General features: G+C 41.4%; 1 protein-coding gene across 1 annotated transcript; it reads right to left on the bottom strand.

Moving 5' to 3' along the window:
* Positions 1–422: 422 nt before the first annotated feature.
* Positions 423–16,818, bottom strand: LOC142289686 (uncharacterized). The gene is made up of 5 exons (XM_075333612.1): positions 16,747–16,818; positions 16,484–16,625; positions 16,231–16,381; positions 15,786–16,120; positions 423–442 (listed from the first exon to the last, which is right to left on the bottom strand). Exons 1-5 carry the CDS (start codon positions 16,795–16,797, stop codon positions 423–425), a joined length of 699 nt encoding a protein of 232 aa, XP_075189727.1. The 5' UTR covers positions 16,798–16,818.
* Positions 16,819–18,243: the final 1,425 nt, after the last annotated feature.

The following is an 18,243-nucleotide window of genomic DNA, read 5'->3' as shown; positions in this document are numbered from 1 at the left end:
TCGATACCACGTTAACAATATAAGACAGAAGAATTGCACAAGAAATGTAGAGAAAACTGACCTCTGTGAATATGTTGCTGTGCTATGACAGTGCACATCCCACTCATATAAAAAGATCTGTACCCTACAGTCAGTTCCTTAGAATAAGAAGAATAAACAATAGTGATGTAAGATTTTTAGAACAGGCTGAAGAACTAAAAACTAGGCTACTAGAGAGCGGATACCCCCTGAAAGAAAGAAATAATGCCTTAGAAAAAGTGAAAAGTTTAACACCTGAATATAACACCAAAAAAACAGCCAAACCATCCTTAGAAAGGTTCAGATTTAATTTTAAATAGGGACCCATGGACAATGCAATACGGTTAGCCATTACCAAAAATTGGCATGTCATTGAAAGTGATAAAGACCTGCACGATATAGCATTAAATAAACGGCAAATAACCTAAGAAGAAGCAAAAATTTAGGTGATATGCTAATTAAGGGAAGGTTACTCCGAAAAAATCCTGGTAAGACAGAGTGGGACCCACGGGTAATTTTAAGTGTGGCAACTGTTCATTTTGCGTATATCACATCACAAGAAAATTGATAAAAATTGGTGACCAATGGCACGTGATAAAGGATTTTATCACTTGTAGAACAAAATGGGTGGTTTATGTAATTTTTTGCCCATGCGGGTTTTACTACATTGGCAAACGATTAGGCCTCTATTTATAAGGGTTAGAGAACACTAACTATTCATACTGGGGTAGGAGCGACTCGTCTTATTAACCCCTTAACGACCGCAGGCCGTAAAACTGCATCCTAGCGTTCATAACATTACTGCCCGCGGTCTGCCGGCAGCATCATGCTGCGATCGGCACACATCTCAGCCTATTTTCACAGCTGAGATGTGTGCCTGCTAGGCAAGAGCAGATTCGTTATCTGCTTGTGCCGTTTAACCCCTTATATGGTGCTGTCAATATGTGACAGCGCCATTATAAGTGCGATCGCGGTAAACTTTTACTTACCGCCCGATACCGGAAGTCACGTGACGCGATCACGTGACGTCCGATAGTTTTCATGGTAGCACAGGGTCATGTGATGACTCCTGTACTACACCTGACTTGCTTTCACTTTCGCTGTGCCCGCTGGACAGTGAAAAAGAAAGAGAGCGTATCTGCTGTTTACAGCCTTGTAGCTGTGATCAGCAGATACTGCAGAGCGATCGGATTGCTAATCGCAATAGCCCCCTAGGGGGACTAGTAAAATAAAAAAAAAAGGTAAAAAAAAGTTTTAAAAAAATTAAAAAGAAAAACAAAAAAACCTAAAAGTTCAAATAACCCCCCATTCACCGCATTGAAAAGTAAAGAGTTAAAAAAATAAAAAATATACACACATTTGGTTTCGCCGCATTCAGAAACGCCCGATCTATCAAAATATAAAATCAATTAATCTGATCAGTATACGGCGTAGCGGCAAAAAAATTCCAAACGCCAAAATGACATTTTTTTGTTGCCACAACTTTTGCGCAAAACGCAATAAGAGGCGATCAAAACGTGGCATCTGCGCAAAAATAGTACCGTTAAAAACGTCAGCTCAAGACACAAAAAATAAGCCATCACTGAGCCATAGATCCCGAAAAATGAGAACGCTACGGGTCACGGAATATGGCGTAAAACGTGCGCCACTTTTTTCGGACAAACTTCCGATTTTTGTTTAACCCCTTAAATAAAAGTAAACCTATACATGTTTGGTGTCTACGAACTCGCACTGACCTGAGGCATCACACCCACACATCAGTTTTACCATACAGTGAACACAGTGAATAAAATATCTCAAAAACCATAGTGCTATCGCACTTTTTTGCAATTTTTCTGCATTTGGAATTTTTTTGCCGTTTTCCAGTACACTATATGGTAAAACTGATTTTCAATTTTTGAAACTGAGTTTCATTTAAAAGTACAGCTCGTTCCGCAAACAATGAGCCCTCACATGACCATATTGACTGAAAAATAAATCCTATAAAAAGAGGAGGTACTGACGTATCGATTGTAGACCCGTAGAAGCGCCCTTAATGGTGCGAAACGGCCATAGTGCAGCATGTTTCCCCTTTCTCTCCCCCACATGCCTGTTTGTCTACACCCAAATAAAGCATAGAAATCTCACCTGGTGAGTGCCTCCAGCCTGCTTTTCTTGAGATTTACTGGACCCTTGTACTTGGATGAGCACCTCGGGATTTGCTTACTCCTAGTAGCGGAGGAAGACCGGCGATATACAAGCGTCCGGAGCTCACGGAGAACACAGGTTCGGCTTCTAATTACAGTCATATGAAAAAGTTTGGGCACCCCTATTAATGTTAACCTTTTTTCTTTATAATAATTTTGGCTTTTGCAACAGCTATTTCAGTTTCATATATCTAATAACTGATGGACTGAGGAATATTTCTGGACTGAAATGAGGTTTATTGTACTAACAGAAAATGTGCAATCCGCATTTAAACAAAATTTGACCGGTGCAAAAGTATGGGCACCCTTATCAATTTCTTGATTTGAACACTCCTAACTACTTTTTACTGACTTACTAAAGCACTAAATTGGTTTTGTAACCTCATTGAGCTTTGATCTTCATAGGCAGGTGTATCCAATTATGAGAAAAGGTATTTAAGGTGGCCACTTGCAAGTTGTTCTCCTATTTGAATCTCCTATGAAGAGTGGCATCATGGGCTCCACAAAACAACTCTCAAATGATCTGAAAACAAAGATTATTCAACATAGATGTTCAGGGGAAGGATACAAAAAGTTGTCTCAGAGATTTAAACTGTCAGTTCCACTGTGAGGAACATAGTAAGGAAATGGAAGAACACAGGTACAGTTCTTGTTAAGCCCAGAAGGGGCAGGCCAAGAAAAGTATCAGAAAGGCAGAGAATAAAAATGGTGAGAACAGTCAAGGACAATGCACAGACCACCTCCAAAGACCTGCAGCATCATGTTGCAGCAGTTCGTATCACTGTGCATCGGTCAACAATACAGCGCACATTGCACAAGGAGAAGCTGTATGGGATAGTGATGCGAAAGAAGCAGTTTCTGCAAGCACGCCACAAACAGAGTTGCCTGAGGTATGCAAAAGCACATTTGGACAAGCCAGTTACATTTTGGAAGAAGGTCCTGTAGACTGATGAAACAAAGATTGAGTTATTTGGTCATACAAAAAGGCGTTATGCATGGAGGCAAAAAAACACGGCATTCCAAGAAAAGCACTTGCTACCCACAGTAAAATTTGGTGCTTTGGGGCTGTGTGGCCAATGCCGACACCAGGAATCTTGTTAAAGTTGAGGGTTGCATGGATTCAACTCAGTATCAGCAGATTCTTGACAATAATGTGCAAGAATCAGTGACGAAGTTGAAGTTACGCAGGGGATGGATATTTCAGCAAGATAATGATCCAAAACACTGCTCCAAATCTACTCAGGCATTCATGCAGAGGGACAATTACAATGTTCTGGAATGGCCATCCCAGTCCCCAGACCTGAATATCATTGAAAATCTGTGGGATGATTTGAAGCATGCTGTCCATGCTCGGCGACCATCAAACTTAACTGAACTGGAATTGTTTTGTAAACAGGAATGGTCAAATATACCTTCATCCAGGATCCAGGAACTCATTAAAAGCTACAGGAAGTGACTAGAGGCAGTGATTTTTGCAAAAGGAGGATCTACAAAATATTAATGTCACTTTTATGTTGAGGTGCCCATACTTTTGCACCCGTCAAATTTTGTTTAAATGCGGATTGCACATTTTCTCTTAGTACAATAAACCTCATTTCAATCCAGAAATATTACTCAGTCCATCAGTTATTAGATATATGAAACTGAAATAGCTGTTGCAAAAACCCAAATTGTTATAAAGAAAAAAGGTTAACATTAATAGGGGTGCCCAAACTTTTTCATATGACTGTAAAGTAAGAGATTCATGTTTAAACTACAAGACTGGTAAGCAGTGCCCAGTTTTTTACTCTTTTTGGAGGACATTACACAGCAACCTAGGGGACATTTTACAGCAGAATGGGGGACATTACTAAGCAGAATGGGGGATATTACACAGCAGCAAGGTACACATTGTACAGCAGAATGGGTATATCACATAGCAGCATGGGGGGCATTACACAGCAGCATAAAGGAAATTATACAACAGAATAGGGCATATTACACTGCAGCATGGGAGACATACAACAGAATGGGGGATATCACAGAAGCATTGGTAACCTTATACAGCAGCATGGGCATATCACACAGCAGAATGAGGACATTACAAAGCAGCATGGGGGACATTACACAGCAGAATGGGAACATTACACAGCAGCATAGGGGTTTTTACACAACACCATAGGGCACATTATACAGCAGAATGGGGGCATTATACAACAGAATGGGGGGATATTATGCAGTAGCATGGGGGACATTATACAACAACCTGGGGACATTATACAGCAGAATAGGGTGAATTACACAGCAGAATGGGGCATATTACAAAGCAGCATGTGAGACATTATACATCAAAATGGGGAATATCACACAGTATCATTGGAGACATTACACAGCAGCATGGGGGACAATACATAGCAGCATGGGGCACATTATACAGCAGAATGGGGAATAGTACATAGCAGCATTGGGAATATTATACAGCAGCATAGGGAATATTACACAGCAGAATGGGGACATTACAGCAGCCTTGGGGAGTAGTACAGAAGAATGGGAGATATTAAACTGCAGCAGGGAGACATTATACAGCACAACAGGGGTATCATACAGCACCATGGGACACATTATACAGCAGAATGGGGTCATTATACAACAGAATGTGGGGAAATTATGCAGTAGCATGGGGATAATTTATACAACAACCTGGGGGACATTATACAGCAGAATAAGGTGAATCACACAGCAGAATGGGGCATATTACAAAGCAGCATGTGAGACATTATACATCAAAATGGGGAATATCACACAGCATCATTGGGGACATTACACAGCAGCATGTGGGACAATACATAGCAGCATGGGGCACATTATACAGCAGAATAGGGAATAGTACATAGCAGCATTGGGAACTTTATACAGCAGCATGGGGAACATTATGCAACAGCATGGGGAACATTATACAGCAACATTGGAGACATTATACAGCAGATTGGGGATTATTATATAGCAGCATTGGGGATATTACACAACAGCCTTGGTGAGTATTACATAGAAGAATGGGGGATATTAAACTGCAGCAGTGAGACTTTATACAACACAACAGGGGTATCATTCAGCAGCATGGGGGATATGACACAGCAGCATAGGGGATATTACATAGCAACATTGGGGACATTACACAGCAGCATTGGGGACATTACACAGTAGCATGGGAGGATATTACACAGCAGCATTGGGGAATATTACAAAGCAGCATTGGGAAATATTACACAGCAGCATGGGGGACATTACACAGAAGCATGGGGGGATATTACACAGTAGCATAGGGGGGATATTACACAGTAGCATAGGGGGGATATTACACAGCAGCATAGGGGGAATATTACACAGCAGCATAGGGGGGATATTACACAGCAGCATGGGTGGATATTACACAGCCACATGGGGGGATATTACCCAGCAGCATGAGAGACATACAGCAGAATGGGGATATCACACAGCAACCTGTGGGACATTATATAGCAGAATCGGGGATACAAAGCAAAATGGGGGATTTTACAAAGCAAAATGGGGGACATTACACAGCAGCATGGGGACATTGTACAGCAGAATAGGAGTATCACACAACAGCATGGAGGACATTACACATCAGCATAAGAGACATTACACAGCAACATGGCAGACATTTTATAGCAGAATGGGGCACATTGCACTGCAGAATGGGGGATAATACACAGAAGCATGGGGGAGATTACACAGCAGCATGGGAGACTGTGTAGAGCAGAATTAGGGTATCACACAGCCACATGGGGGACATTCACAGCAGCAGGTCGGACATTACACAGCAGCATGGGCGATATATAACAGCAGCATGGGGGAAAATTACACAGCAGCATGAGGGACATTACATTGCAGTATGGGGCACATTACACAGCAGCATGAGAGACACTAGACAGCAATCTGGGGGACATTATATAGCAGAATGGGGGATATAATACTGCAGAATGGGGATATTACACAGAAACATGGGAGATATAGTACAGCAGAAAGGGGGATATTACACAGCAGCATTGGGGACATTACACAGAAACCTGGAGGACATTATACAGCAGCGAGTGGGACATAATACAGCAGAATTTGGGATAATACACAGGAGCATTGGAAACATTATACAACAGCATATGGGAAAATTACACAGCAGCATGGGGGACATTACACAACAGAATGGGGGGATATTACACACAGCATGGAGGACATTACACAACAGAATGGGGGATATTACACAGCAGCATGTGGGATATTAAACAGCAGAATGATGGATATTACACAGCAGAATGGGGAACATTACACAGCACCATGGGACACATTATACAGCAGAATGGGGGGATATTACACAGTAGCATTGGGAACATTATACAGCAGAATGGGGGATATTACAAAGCAGAATGGTGGATATTACACAGCAACATGGGGCACATTATACAGCAGAAGGGGGGATATTACACATAAGCATGGGACATATTACAAAGCAGCAGGGGAAACATTATACATCAGAATGGGGAAAATCATACAGCATCATTGGGGACATTACACAGCAGCATAGGGGACATTACACATAAGCATGTGGGAAATTACACAGCAGCATGGGGAACATTATACAGCAGAAAGGGGGGATATTACACTGTAGCATGGGGACATAACACAGAAACCTGGGGGACATTATACACCAGAATGGGGTGAATTACACAGAATAATGGGGCATTTTACAAAACAGCATGGGAAACATTATACATCAGAATGTGGAATAATCACACAGCATCATCGGGGACATTAAAGAGCAATGTGGAGGACATTATACAGCAAAATTGGGGGAAACAATAATGCAGAATGGGGAAATTACACAGAAACATGGGAGATATTGTACCCCAGAAAGGGGGATATTACACAGCAGCAGAAGGGACATTACACTGAAACCTGAAGGACATTATACAGCAGTGAGTGGGATATTATACAGCAGAATGGGGGATAATACACAGAATCATGGGATAGATTACACAGCAGTATGGGGACATTATACATTAGAATGGGGGATTACACATATCAGCATTGGGAACATTATACAGCAGCATGGGAAACATTACGCAGCAGCATGGGGGGCATTATACAGCAACCTGAAGGACATTATACAGCAGAATGGGGGATATTATAAAGCAGAATGGGGATATTACACAGAAATCTGGAGCATATTATACAGCAGAATGGGAGATATTACACAGCAGCGAGGGGGACATTATATAGCAGAATTGGGGATAGTACACAGCAGCATTCGGAACATTATACAACAGCATGGGGCGATATTACACAGAAAAATGGTGGACATTACACAGCAGAATGGGGCGATATTACACTGCAGAAAGGGGGTATAACACAGCAGCATGGGGGACATTACACAGCAGCATGGGAGACATTACACAGCAACATGGCAGACATTATCCAGTAGAATGGAGCATATTGCATGGCAGAGTTGGGGATAATACACAGCAGCATAAGGGATATTACACAGCAGAATGAGAGACATTACACAGCAGCATGGGGCACAGTATACAGCAGCATGGGGGGAAATTACACAGCAGCATTGAAGACATAACACTGCAGCATGGGGTGCATTAAACACCAGCATGGGGGGACATTACACAGCAGCATGGGAGATATTGTACAGCAGAATGGAGGATATTACAAAGCAGTATAAGGGACATTACACAGCAACATGGCGGACATTATACAGCAAAATGGGGGATATTACACAGCAGAATGGGAGATATTAAAAAGCAGCATTGGGAACATTATACAGCAGAATGTGGCATAGTACAGTGCACACAGCAGCATGGGTATCATTACACAGCAACCTATAGGACATTATACAGCAGAATGGGGGATATAAAGCAGAATGGGAATATTACACAGAAGAATGAGACACATTACTCAGCAGTATGGGAGATATTGTACAGCAGAATGGTGGATATTAAACTGCAACATGGGGGATATTACAAAGCAGGATGGGGGATATTAAACAGCAGCATGGGAGACATTATACAGCATAATGGGAGATATTAAACAGCAGCATTGGGGATATTACAAAGCAGCATCTGGGATATTATACAGCAAAGGGGGATATTACATAGCAGCATGGGGGACATTATGCAGCAAAAGGGGGATATTACATAGCAGTATGGGTGACTTTACAGCAGCATGGGGCACCTTATACAAAAGAATGGGGGACAGTACACAGCAGCATTGGTAACCTTATACAGCAGCATAGGGGTATCACACAGCAGCGTGAGAACATTACACAGCAGCATGGGGGACATTACACAGCACCATGGGGAACATTATACAGCAGAATGGGGGGCATTATACAACAGAATGGGGGGATATTATGCAGAAGCATGGGGGACATTATACAGCAACCTGTGGGTCATTATACAGCAGAATGGGGTGAATTACACAGCAAAACGGGGCATATTACAAAGCAGCATGGGAGATATTGTACAGCAGAATGGAGGATATTACAAAGCAGCATGGGTGAGATTACACAGCAGCATAAGGAATATTACACAGAAGAATGGGGGACATTACACAGCAGCCTTAGGGAGTATTACACAGAAGAATGAGGGATATTAAACTGCAGCAGGGAGACATTTTACAGCACAACGGGGGTATCATACATCAGCATGGGGGACATTACACATCAGCATGGGAGACAATACACAGCAGCATGTGGGATATTACACAGCAACATAGGGGATATTACACAGAAAAATGGGGGACATTACACAGCAGCAATGGGGACATTACACAGCAACCTGGAGGACATTATACAGCAGAATGGGGGATATAATGCAGAATGGGGAATATTACACAGAAACATGGGAGATATTGTACCCCAGAAAGGGGGATATTACACAGCAGCAGAAGGGACATTACACTGAAACCTGAAGGACATTATACAGCAGCGAGTGGGATATTATACAGCAGAATGGGGGATAATACACAGAAGCATGGGATAGATTACACAGCAGTATGGGGACATTATACAGCAGAATGGGGGATTACACATAGCATTGGGAACATTATACAGCAGCATGGGAAACATTACGCAGCAGCATGGGGGGCATTATACAGCAACCTGAAGGACATTATACAGCAGAATGAGGGATATTATAAAGCAGAATGGGGATATTACACAGAAATCTGGAGCATATTATACAGCAGAATGGGAGATATTACACAGCAGCGAGGGGGACATTATATAGCAGAATTGGGGATAGTACACAGCAGCATTCGGAACATTATACAACAGCATGGGGCGATATTACACAGAAAAATGGTGGACATTACACAGCAGAATGGGGCGATATTACACAGCAAAAAGGGGGTATAACACAGCAGCATGGGGGACATTGCACAGCAGCATAAGAGACATTACACAGCAACATGGCAGACATTATCCAGTAGAATGGAGCATATTGCATGGCAGAGTTGGGGATAATAAACAGCAGCATAAGGGATATTACACAGCAGAATGAGAGACATTACACAGCAGCATGGAGCACAGTATACAGCAGCATGGGGGAAAATTACACAGCAGCATTGAAGACATAACACTGCAGCATGGGGGACATTAAACACCAGCATGGGGGACATTACACAGCAGCATGGGAGATATTGTACAGCAGAATGGAGGATATTACAAAGCAGCATGGGTGAGATTACACAGCAGCATAAGGAATATTACACAGAAGAATGGGGGACATTACACAGCAGCCTTAGGGAGTATTACACAGAAGAATGAGGGATATTAAACTGCAGCAGGGAGACATTTTACAGCACAACGGGGGTATCATACATCAGCATGGGGGACATTACACATCAGCATGGGAGACAATACACAGCAGCATGTGGGATATTACACAGCAACATAGGGGATATTACACAGAAAAATGGGGGACATTACACAGCAGCAATGGGGACATTATACAGCAACCTGTGGGTCATTATACAGCAGAATGGGGTGAATTACACAGCAAAACGGGGCATATTACAAAGCAGCATGGGAGATATTGTACAGCAGAATGGAGGATATTACAAAGCAGCATGGGTGAGATTACACAGCAGCATAAGGAATATTACACAGAAGAATGGGGGACATTACACAGCAGCCTTAGGGAGTATTACACAGAAGAATGAGGGATATTAAACTGCAGCAGGGAGACATTTTACAGCACAACGGGGGTATCATACATCAGCATGGGGGACATTACACATCAGCATGGGAGACAATACACAGCAGCATGTGGGATATTACACAGCAACATAGGGGATATTACACAGAAAAATGGGGGACATTACACAGCAGCAATGGGGACATTACACAGCAACCTGGAGGACATTAGACAGCAGAATGGGGGATATAATGCAGAATGGGGAATATTACACAGAATCATAGGACACATTACACAGCAGCATGGGAGAAATTGTACAGCAGAATGAAGGATATTAAACTACATCATGGAAGATATTACAAAGCAGAATGGGGGTATTAAAGACCAGCATGGGAGACATTATACAGCAGAATGGTAGATTTTACACAGCAGCATGGGGGATATTACACAGCAGCAGAGGGGATATTATACAGCAAAGGGGGATATTACATAGCAGAATGTGAGACATTATACAGCAGCATGGGGGACATTATACACCAGCATGAGGAATATTATACAGCAAAAGGGGGATATTACATAGCAGTATGGGGGACATTACAGCAGCATGGGGCACCTTATACAACAGAATGTGGGATAGAACATAGCAGCATTGGTAACCTTATACAGCAGCATGAGGGACATTACACAGCAGCATGGGGGATTTTACACAGCACCATAGGGGCACATTATACTGCAGAATGGGGGGCATTATACAACAGAATGGGGGGATATTATGCAGAAGCATGGGGGACATTATACAGCAACCTGTGGGACATTATACAGCAGAATGGGGTGAATTACACAGCAGAATGGGGCATATTAAAAAGCAGCATGGGAGATATTGTACAGCAGAATGGAGGATATTACAAAGCAGCATAGGGGACATTACACAGCAGCATAAGGAATATTACACAGCAGAATGGGGGACATTACACAGCAGCCTTGGGGAGTATTACACAGAAGAATGGGGGATATTAAACTGCAGCAGGGAGACATTTTACAGCACAACGGGGGTATCATACATCAGCATGGGGGACATTACACATCAGCATGGGAGACAATATACAGCAGCATGGGGGACACGACACAGCAACATAGGGGATATTACACAGAAAAATGGGGGACATTACGTAGCAACACGGGGACATTACACAGCAACCTGGAGGACATTATACAACAGAATGGGGGATATTAAGCAGAATGGGGAATATTAAACAGCAGCATGCGAAACATTACACAGCAGCACGGGAGATATTGTACAGCAGAATGAACGATATTAAAATACATCATGGGGGATATTACAAAGCAGAGAGGGGGTATTAAACACCAGCAAAGGGGGATATTACATAGCAGAATGTGACACATTATACAGCAGCATGGGGGACATTATACACCAGCATGGGGAACATTATACAGCAAAAGGGGGATATTACATAGCAGCATGGGGGACATTACAGCAGCATGGGGCACCTTTTACAACAGAATGTGGGATAGTACACAGCAGCATTGCTAACCTTATACAGCAGCATGGGGGATTTTACACTGCACCATGGGACACATTATACAGCAGAATGGGGTCATTATACAACAGAATGGGGGGATATTATGCAGTAGCATGGGGGACTTTATACAGCAACCTGGGGGATATTATACAGCAGAATGGGGTGAATAACACAGCAGAATGGAGCATATTACAAAGCAGCATGGGAAACATTATATATAAGAATGGGGAATATCATACAGCATCAATGGGGACATTACACAGCAGCATTTGGGACATTACACAGCAGCATGGGAGATATTGTACAGCAGAATTGAGGGTATTACAAAGCAGCATGGGAGACATTATACAGCAGCATAAAGGACATTACACAGCAACATGGCGGACATTATACAGCAGAATGGGGGATATTACACAGCAGAATGTGGCATAGTACAGAGCACACAGCAGCATGGGTATCATTACATGCGGGATATAAAGCAGAATATCACACAGCATCATTGGGGACATTACACAACAGCATGGGGGACATTACACAGCAGCATGGGGCAAACTATACAGCAGAATGGGGAATAGTACATAGCAGCATTGGGAACATTATACAGCAGCATGGGGAACAGTACGCAACAGCATGGGGGACATTATACAGCAACATTGGGGACATTATAGAGCAGATTGGGGAATATTACAAAGCAGCATGGGGATATTACACAGCAGCCTTGGGGAGTATTACATAGAAGAATGGAGGATATTAAACTGCAGCAGGGAGACATTATACAGCACAACAGGGGTATCATACAGCAGCGTGGGGGATATGACACAGCAGCATAGGGGGGATATTACATAGCGGCATTGGGGAATATTACACAGCAGAATTGGGGAATATTACACTGCAGCATGAGGGACATTATAAAGTAGCATGAGGGACCTTACACAGCAGCATGGGGGACATTACACAGCAGCATGGGGGACATTACACAGCAGCATGAGGGATATTGCACAGCAGCATGGAGGAGATATTGCAGAGCAGCATGAGGGGATATTACACAGCAGCATGGGAGACATACGGCACAAAAAGGGTATCACACAGCACCATGGGGGACATTACACAGCAATATGGGGCACATTATACAGCAAAATGGGGATTAGTACTCAGCAGCATGGATGAAAATTATACAGCAACATGGGAAATATTACACTGCAACCTGGGAGACATTATCTAGCAGAATGAGGGATATTACAAAGCAAAATGGGGGGATATTACACAATAGCATAGGTGATATTACACAGCAACCTGGGGGATATTATACAGCAGAATGGGGGATTTTACAAAGCAGAATGGAGGATATGACACAGCTGAATAGGGGATATTATACAGCAGAATGGGGAATATTATACAGCAGCATGAGGAATATTATACAGCAGCATGGTGGATATTATACAGCGGCATGGGAGACATATTGCAGAATGGGGGTAACCCACAGCAGCATGGGGAACATTACACAGCAGTACTGAGCTGTGCTGCTGTGAATACAGCACTGACGTATAACAGTGGTTTGAAACTGAAGCACAAGTTTAGGTGTGTCTGTGCTGAGTTCTGCTCACTTCTTCCACTTTGTTCTTCATAAATTATAAAAAGGTGCTGTAACCTGACAATTCTCTGTTTTGAGATCATTTTAGTTGGAGTTATTTTTCAGAATAAGTAGAGATAATGAAAGAAGTGACTCATATGTGGAGAAAGAAGCATTTTTTATCTGATACTATATAAAACAGAATTTTTAAAATTCAGTGTGTATTTGGTCAGTATTTTACCTCAGAATTAGGCCACGTGCACACGTTGAGCACTTGATTTTTTGTAATGATTTTTTGTAAAACTCAGTATTTGTAAGGCCTCGTGCACACAGTGAGTATTTGGTGAGTTTTTTTACCTGAGTATTTGTAAGCCAAAACCAGGAGTTGTACAATGAGAGGAAAAGTATAATAGAAACACGTCATCTCTACAAATCCTGAGGTGAAAAAAACTCAGCAAATACTGGCGTTGTGCATGTGGCCTTAATACTGAGGAAAAAAAAATCCTCACGAAATACTCAATGTGTGCATGTGGCCTTTTTACTAAGGTAAAAAAAACAACTCAGCAACAATGAACGTGTGCACGTGGCCTTAACCTTTACACGACTCTCTTGACAGTTCAGCTTGTTCCGCAATAAACAATCCCTCACATGACCATATTGACTTATATATAACTTTTTTAAAAGTCAATATGGTCATGTGAGGGCTCATTTTTGCAGAACAAGCTGTACTGTCAAGTTAAACTATGAGTTTTACGATATAGTGTACAGGCAAATGACCACAAAATTTCAAATGCGGAAAAATTTCAAAAAACGTGCAATAGCACTATTGTTTTTTGAGATATTTTATTCACTGTGTTCACTATATGGTAAAACTGATGTGTCGGTGTGATGCCTCAGGTTGGTGCGAGTTCGTAGACACCAAACATGAATAGTCTTTTAGATAAGGGGTTTAAAAAAATCAGAAGTTTGTCCAAACAAAGTTCCGTGACCCATAGCATTTTTATTTTTCGGGATCTATGGCCCAGTGACTTATTTGTTTTGGCGTCTGAGGCTGACGTTTTTAACAGTATAATTTTTGCACAGATGCTACATTTTGTGTAGTCCGGTATGTTTTTACATCTCTTCCATATCTAATCTGTATATTTATATCTTTATGTATATATGTATTTAATTCTGTGCTGCAAAATAATTTATATACCATGTTTTTCCAAAAATAAGACACTGTCTTATATTTTTTTTGCCCCCCAAAAAAGCACTAGGGCTTATTTTTGGAGGAGGTCTTATTCTTGCAGAAACACGGTTGGGGGTAAGTTTACCCCACAAAAAAGCAGACCCCCACTTCCCTGGAGACTAAGGCTATGTGCGCACGTTGCGTCGGTGTACCTGCAGTTTATTCTGCACGTTTTCCTTCCCTTGGTTTTTGACCAAATGGCTTTTGACCATTTTTTAGCGCTAAAAACGCATGCGTTTTTGTAGCGTTTTAATTGCGTTTTTAGCGCTTTTTACATGCGTTTTTCTTATTAAAAACGCATATGCGTTTGTCATGTCATTGAACTCAAAAATAAAGTTAAATGATTCAAATACAAAAATGTCTGCCTTTCCTGTCTTGTTTATGTTAATTTGTTATGATGTCACTTCCTGACGCAATGATAACTCTAAAATCATCAAGATTGAACATGAAAACACTTCATATGTTGCAAAATTAAAGTATACAAACACAGATTTTGATGTCAGAAATAAAATAATTTATTTTCAAAGCTTTATTTACGTCATAAAGCCATTTTTATGCACATTTAAACATATGTGCAACATATAATTGATATTTAGGAAAAATACATAATTTTTTATAAACATACACATAAGATTACATCATTATGACATTATGGTTCAGAAAATAATTGCCTGCTGAAATATCCTTGTGGTGGTTGTTGGGAATGCAAATTAACATTTAACGGGGGTTGTATATTCATTTGGCTAGATTGTGGTTTTTGAGTTTGGATGCCTGGATGGAAATATTGTTGGGGCACATTTTGATTATATGTATTTGTATTTAGAGAATAAGGTTTTTGTATGTAGATTGGGTTATGGGCAATAGTAGCTGTATTCTTTTGGGCTGGTGGGTTTTTGACGTCATCAAAAATTTGTTCAATTTTAGAAATAATTGCGCCAGAGGAAGGGAAACTACCCTCTTCCTCATAGCAACTCAGCATCCCACATATGGCTGTCATGCATGTATTTTTTTTCTTCTCATCTTTAATTTTTCGGATTCTACCTGCTATACTAATGCCAAAATGATCAATGTCATCTTCTTTGGCACTAGTATTCAATAATTTTAAGGTTTCTTTGCAAATAACGTCCTCCTCTAATTGGATATTTTTGGTGGTTTTTTTTTTGTTTTTTGGCTTAATATATTTTGTGGGACTTGAGGTAATTATTGTAGGTCTAGGTGGTGATTTATCTTGAACAGTACCACTTTCTAGATCCCCTTCATGTTCAGATGAAAATTGATCTATATTGGCTGATGGCCCTTCCTGGTGTGGTTGATGAAGGCTCTCTTGCCCCTCTTCATCATCAACAGGTGTTTGTGCTGCTACATTTCCTGAAGTTCTGTTGATGTGAAAGAAAAAATAAAAAACAATTAAATACAATGTAATTTATTGTGATGATAACATTATTGTCATAAAACAATTTTAACATACTGTTACATGAATACTTACTCTCTAGTTTTCCGACTTGTGCAGAGGAATGACAGCTCATCATAATAGATGAAATTTGGTTTTTTAGGGGAACTGCCACTTTTCATGCCCTCATTCCTTATCTTGTGAAATCTGTCCTTAACTGAACGCCACCTTTTCCGCACATCAAGCTCTATTTTAATTGTGCAATGAAACACAAAAAAAACAAAACTTAAATTAATTTTAATAAGTATAGTAACATTATAAAAACAACTAATTTAAACAAGAAATATACCAATTTTATGTTGTAAGGCTGCATCAGCCTCATGCCATTGTGGGAACAGTTCAGCACAGATTGTTCCCCAACAGTCCATCCTCTTGTTTTTTTGCATGTAGTCAGGGCATGTGGGATCCCAAAGGCATGGCATGGATTCAACCTGTAACATAATTTTACAAATTAGTAAAGAAGTGATTCCTAAATTTCAAAGATTATAAAGCTTGGCATTATCATTATCAAATTTTTTAAGAAAAATAATTAAAAATAAATCAGCTACTTACCATAGCAATTAATTTTGCAACATCGATCTTCATTCGCTGGAACCAAGCCATTATAAATTTCAGTAGATCAAAGTTTATCTATTATGAGAAATCACAATAGTAGCAGGCACTGAAACATACTCAGCTCTGTATTTATAGTACAAAGGAAGTGATGTAGGTAATGACGTTTGTGCCTGGTTTATTTGCCTACTGCACCTGCGTTTTTGGTTTGGAAAACGCTGGTTAAAAGCATGTAAAACGCACATTAAACGCAGATTATTCACTTCAACATGCGTTTTGCCATTTCTCATTGACTCCAATGTTAAGGAAACGCTGCAGAAATGGCAAAAACAACTGACATGCTGCTTCTTTTTCAGCATGGTTTTTGACCACAAATATGCAAATTAAACGCTGCTGAAAAAAAAGCAAAGTGCAGACAGGATTTCTGCTTTTACCATAGACTTTGCTGGAAAACAAAAACGCATGCCTTTTTGCCCAAAAACGCTGCTGCCAAAAACGCTGCAGAAACGCGGTAAAAAACGCAACGTGCGAACATAGCCTAATACTCACCAGACCCGGACATCTGCGTGGCTCCCTGGTCTTCTCTGTGATCTCCGGTCAGTGTTGCATGCCGTTCTCCCCTGCTGCTAGCTGACACACTGACACACACAGTCCGAGCGCAGACACACACAGCAAATCACACACACAGCAGATCACACACACACACACAGCAGATAGGAGACACACACAGTCGATCGCAGGCACACACAGCCGATCACAGATACACAGAGCCGATCACAGGCACACACAGCCGATCACAGATACACACAGCCGATCGCAGGCACACACAGCCGATCACAGGCACATACAGCTGATCGCAGACACACACAGCAGATCACAGGCACATACAGCAGATCACACACACAGCCGATTGCACACATCACATCACATCCAGCGCTTACGGCCGCAGGGAATGATGAGAGCAAGTCACTTGGCCCGCCGCAGGTCCTGTTCGTTGCGCTCCACCGCACTGCCTCTCAGGATTCGGCCGGCGAGAAGAGATCGGTGTCACTGGATGAGGTGAGTGTGTATGCGATCCGATGAGTGTGCGATCCGATCTTTGTGTGTGTGATTTGATGTTTGCGTGTGATCCGATGTTTGTGTGTGCGATCTGATTATGAGTGATCTCTGTGTGCGATCTGATGTTTGTGTGTGAGATCTGGTGTGTGAGTGAGATCTGATTGTGTGTGTGTGCGTGTGTGTGATCTGATGTGTGCGGGTGTGTGATCACTGCAGGTCCTGCCGCTCAGCATCTGGTGAGTGTAATTGCCGGGTGCCGTTGTCTATAATGAAGTGTCCTGCAATATTTGCAACCTTTTTTAGCTGCACGGACACTTCATTATTGATCCGGGACTAGGGCTTATTTTCGGGGGAGGGCTTTTATATATATATATATATATATATATATATATATATATATATATATATATATATATATTTGTATATATATATATATAT

Source organism: Anomaloglossus baeobatrachus, chromosome 2 (genome assembly GCF_048569485.1).
Source record: "Anomaloglossus baeobatrachus isolate aAnoBae1 chromosome 2, aAnoBae1.hap1, whole genome shotgun sequence".
Classification (NCBI taxonomy): Eukaryota; Metazoa; Chordata; class Amphibia; order Anura; family Aromobatidae; genus Anomaloglossus; species Anomaloglossus baeobatrachus.
The sequence above is the reverse complement of the archived record's forward strand: the minus strand, read 5'-3'. Positions and strand labels throughout refer to the sequence as shown.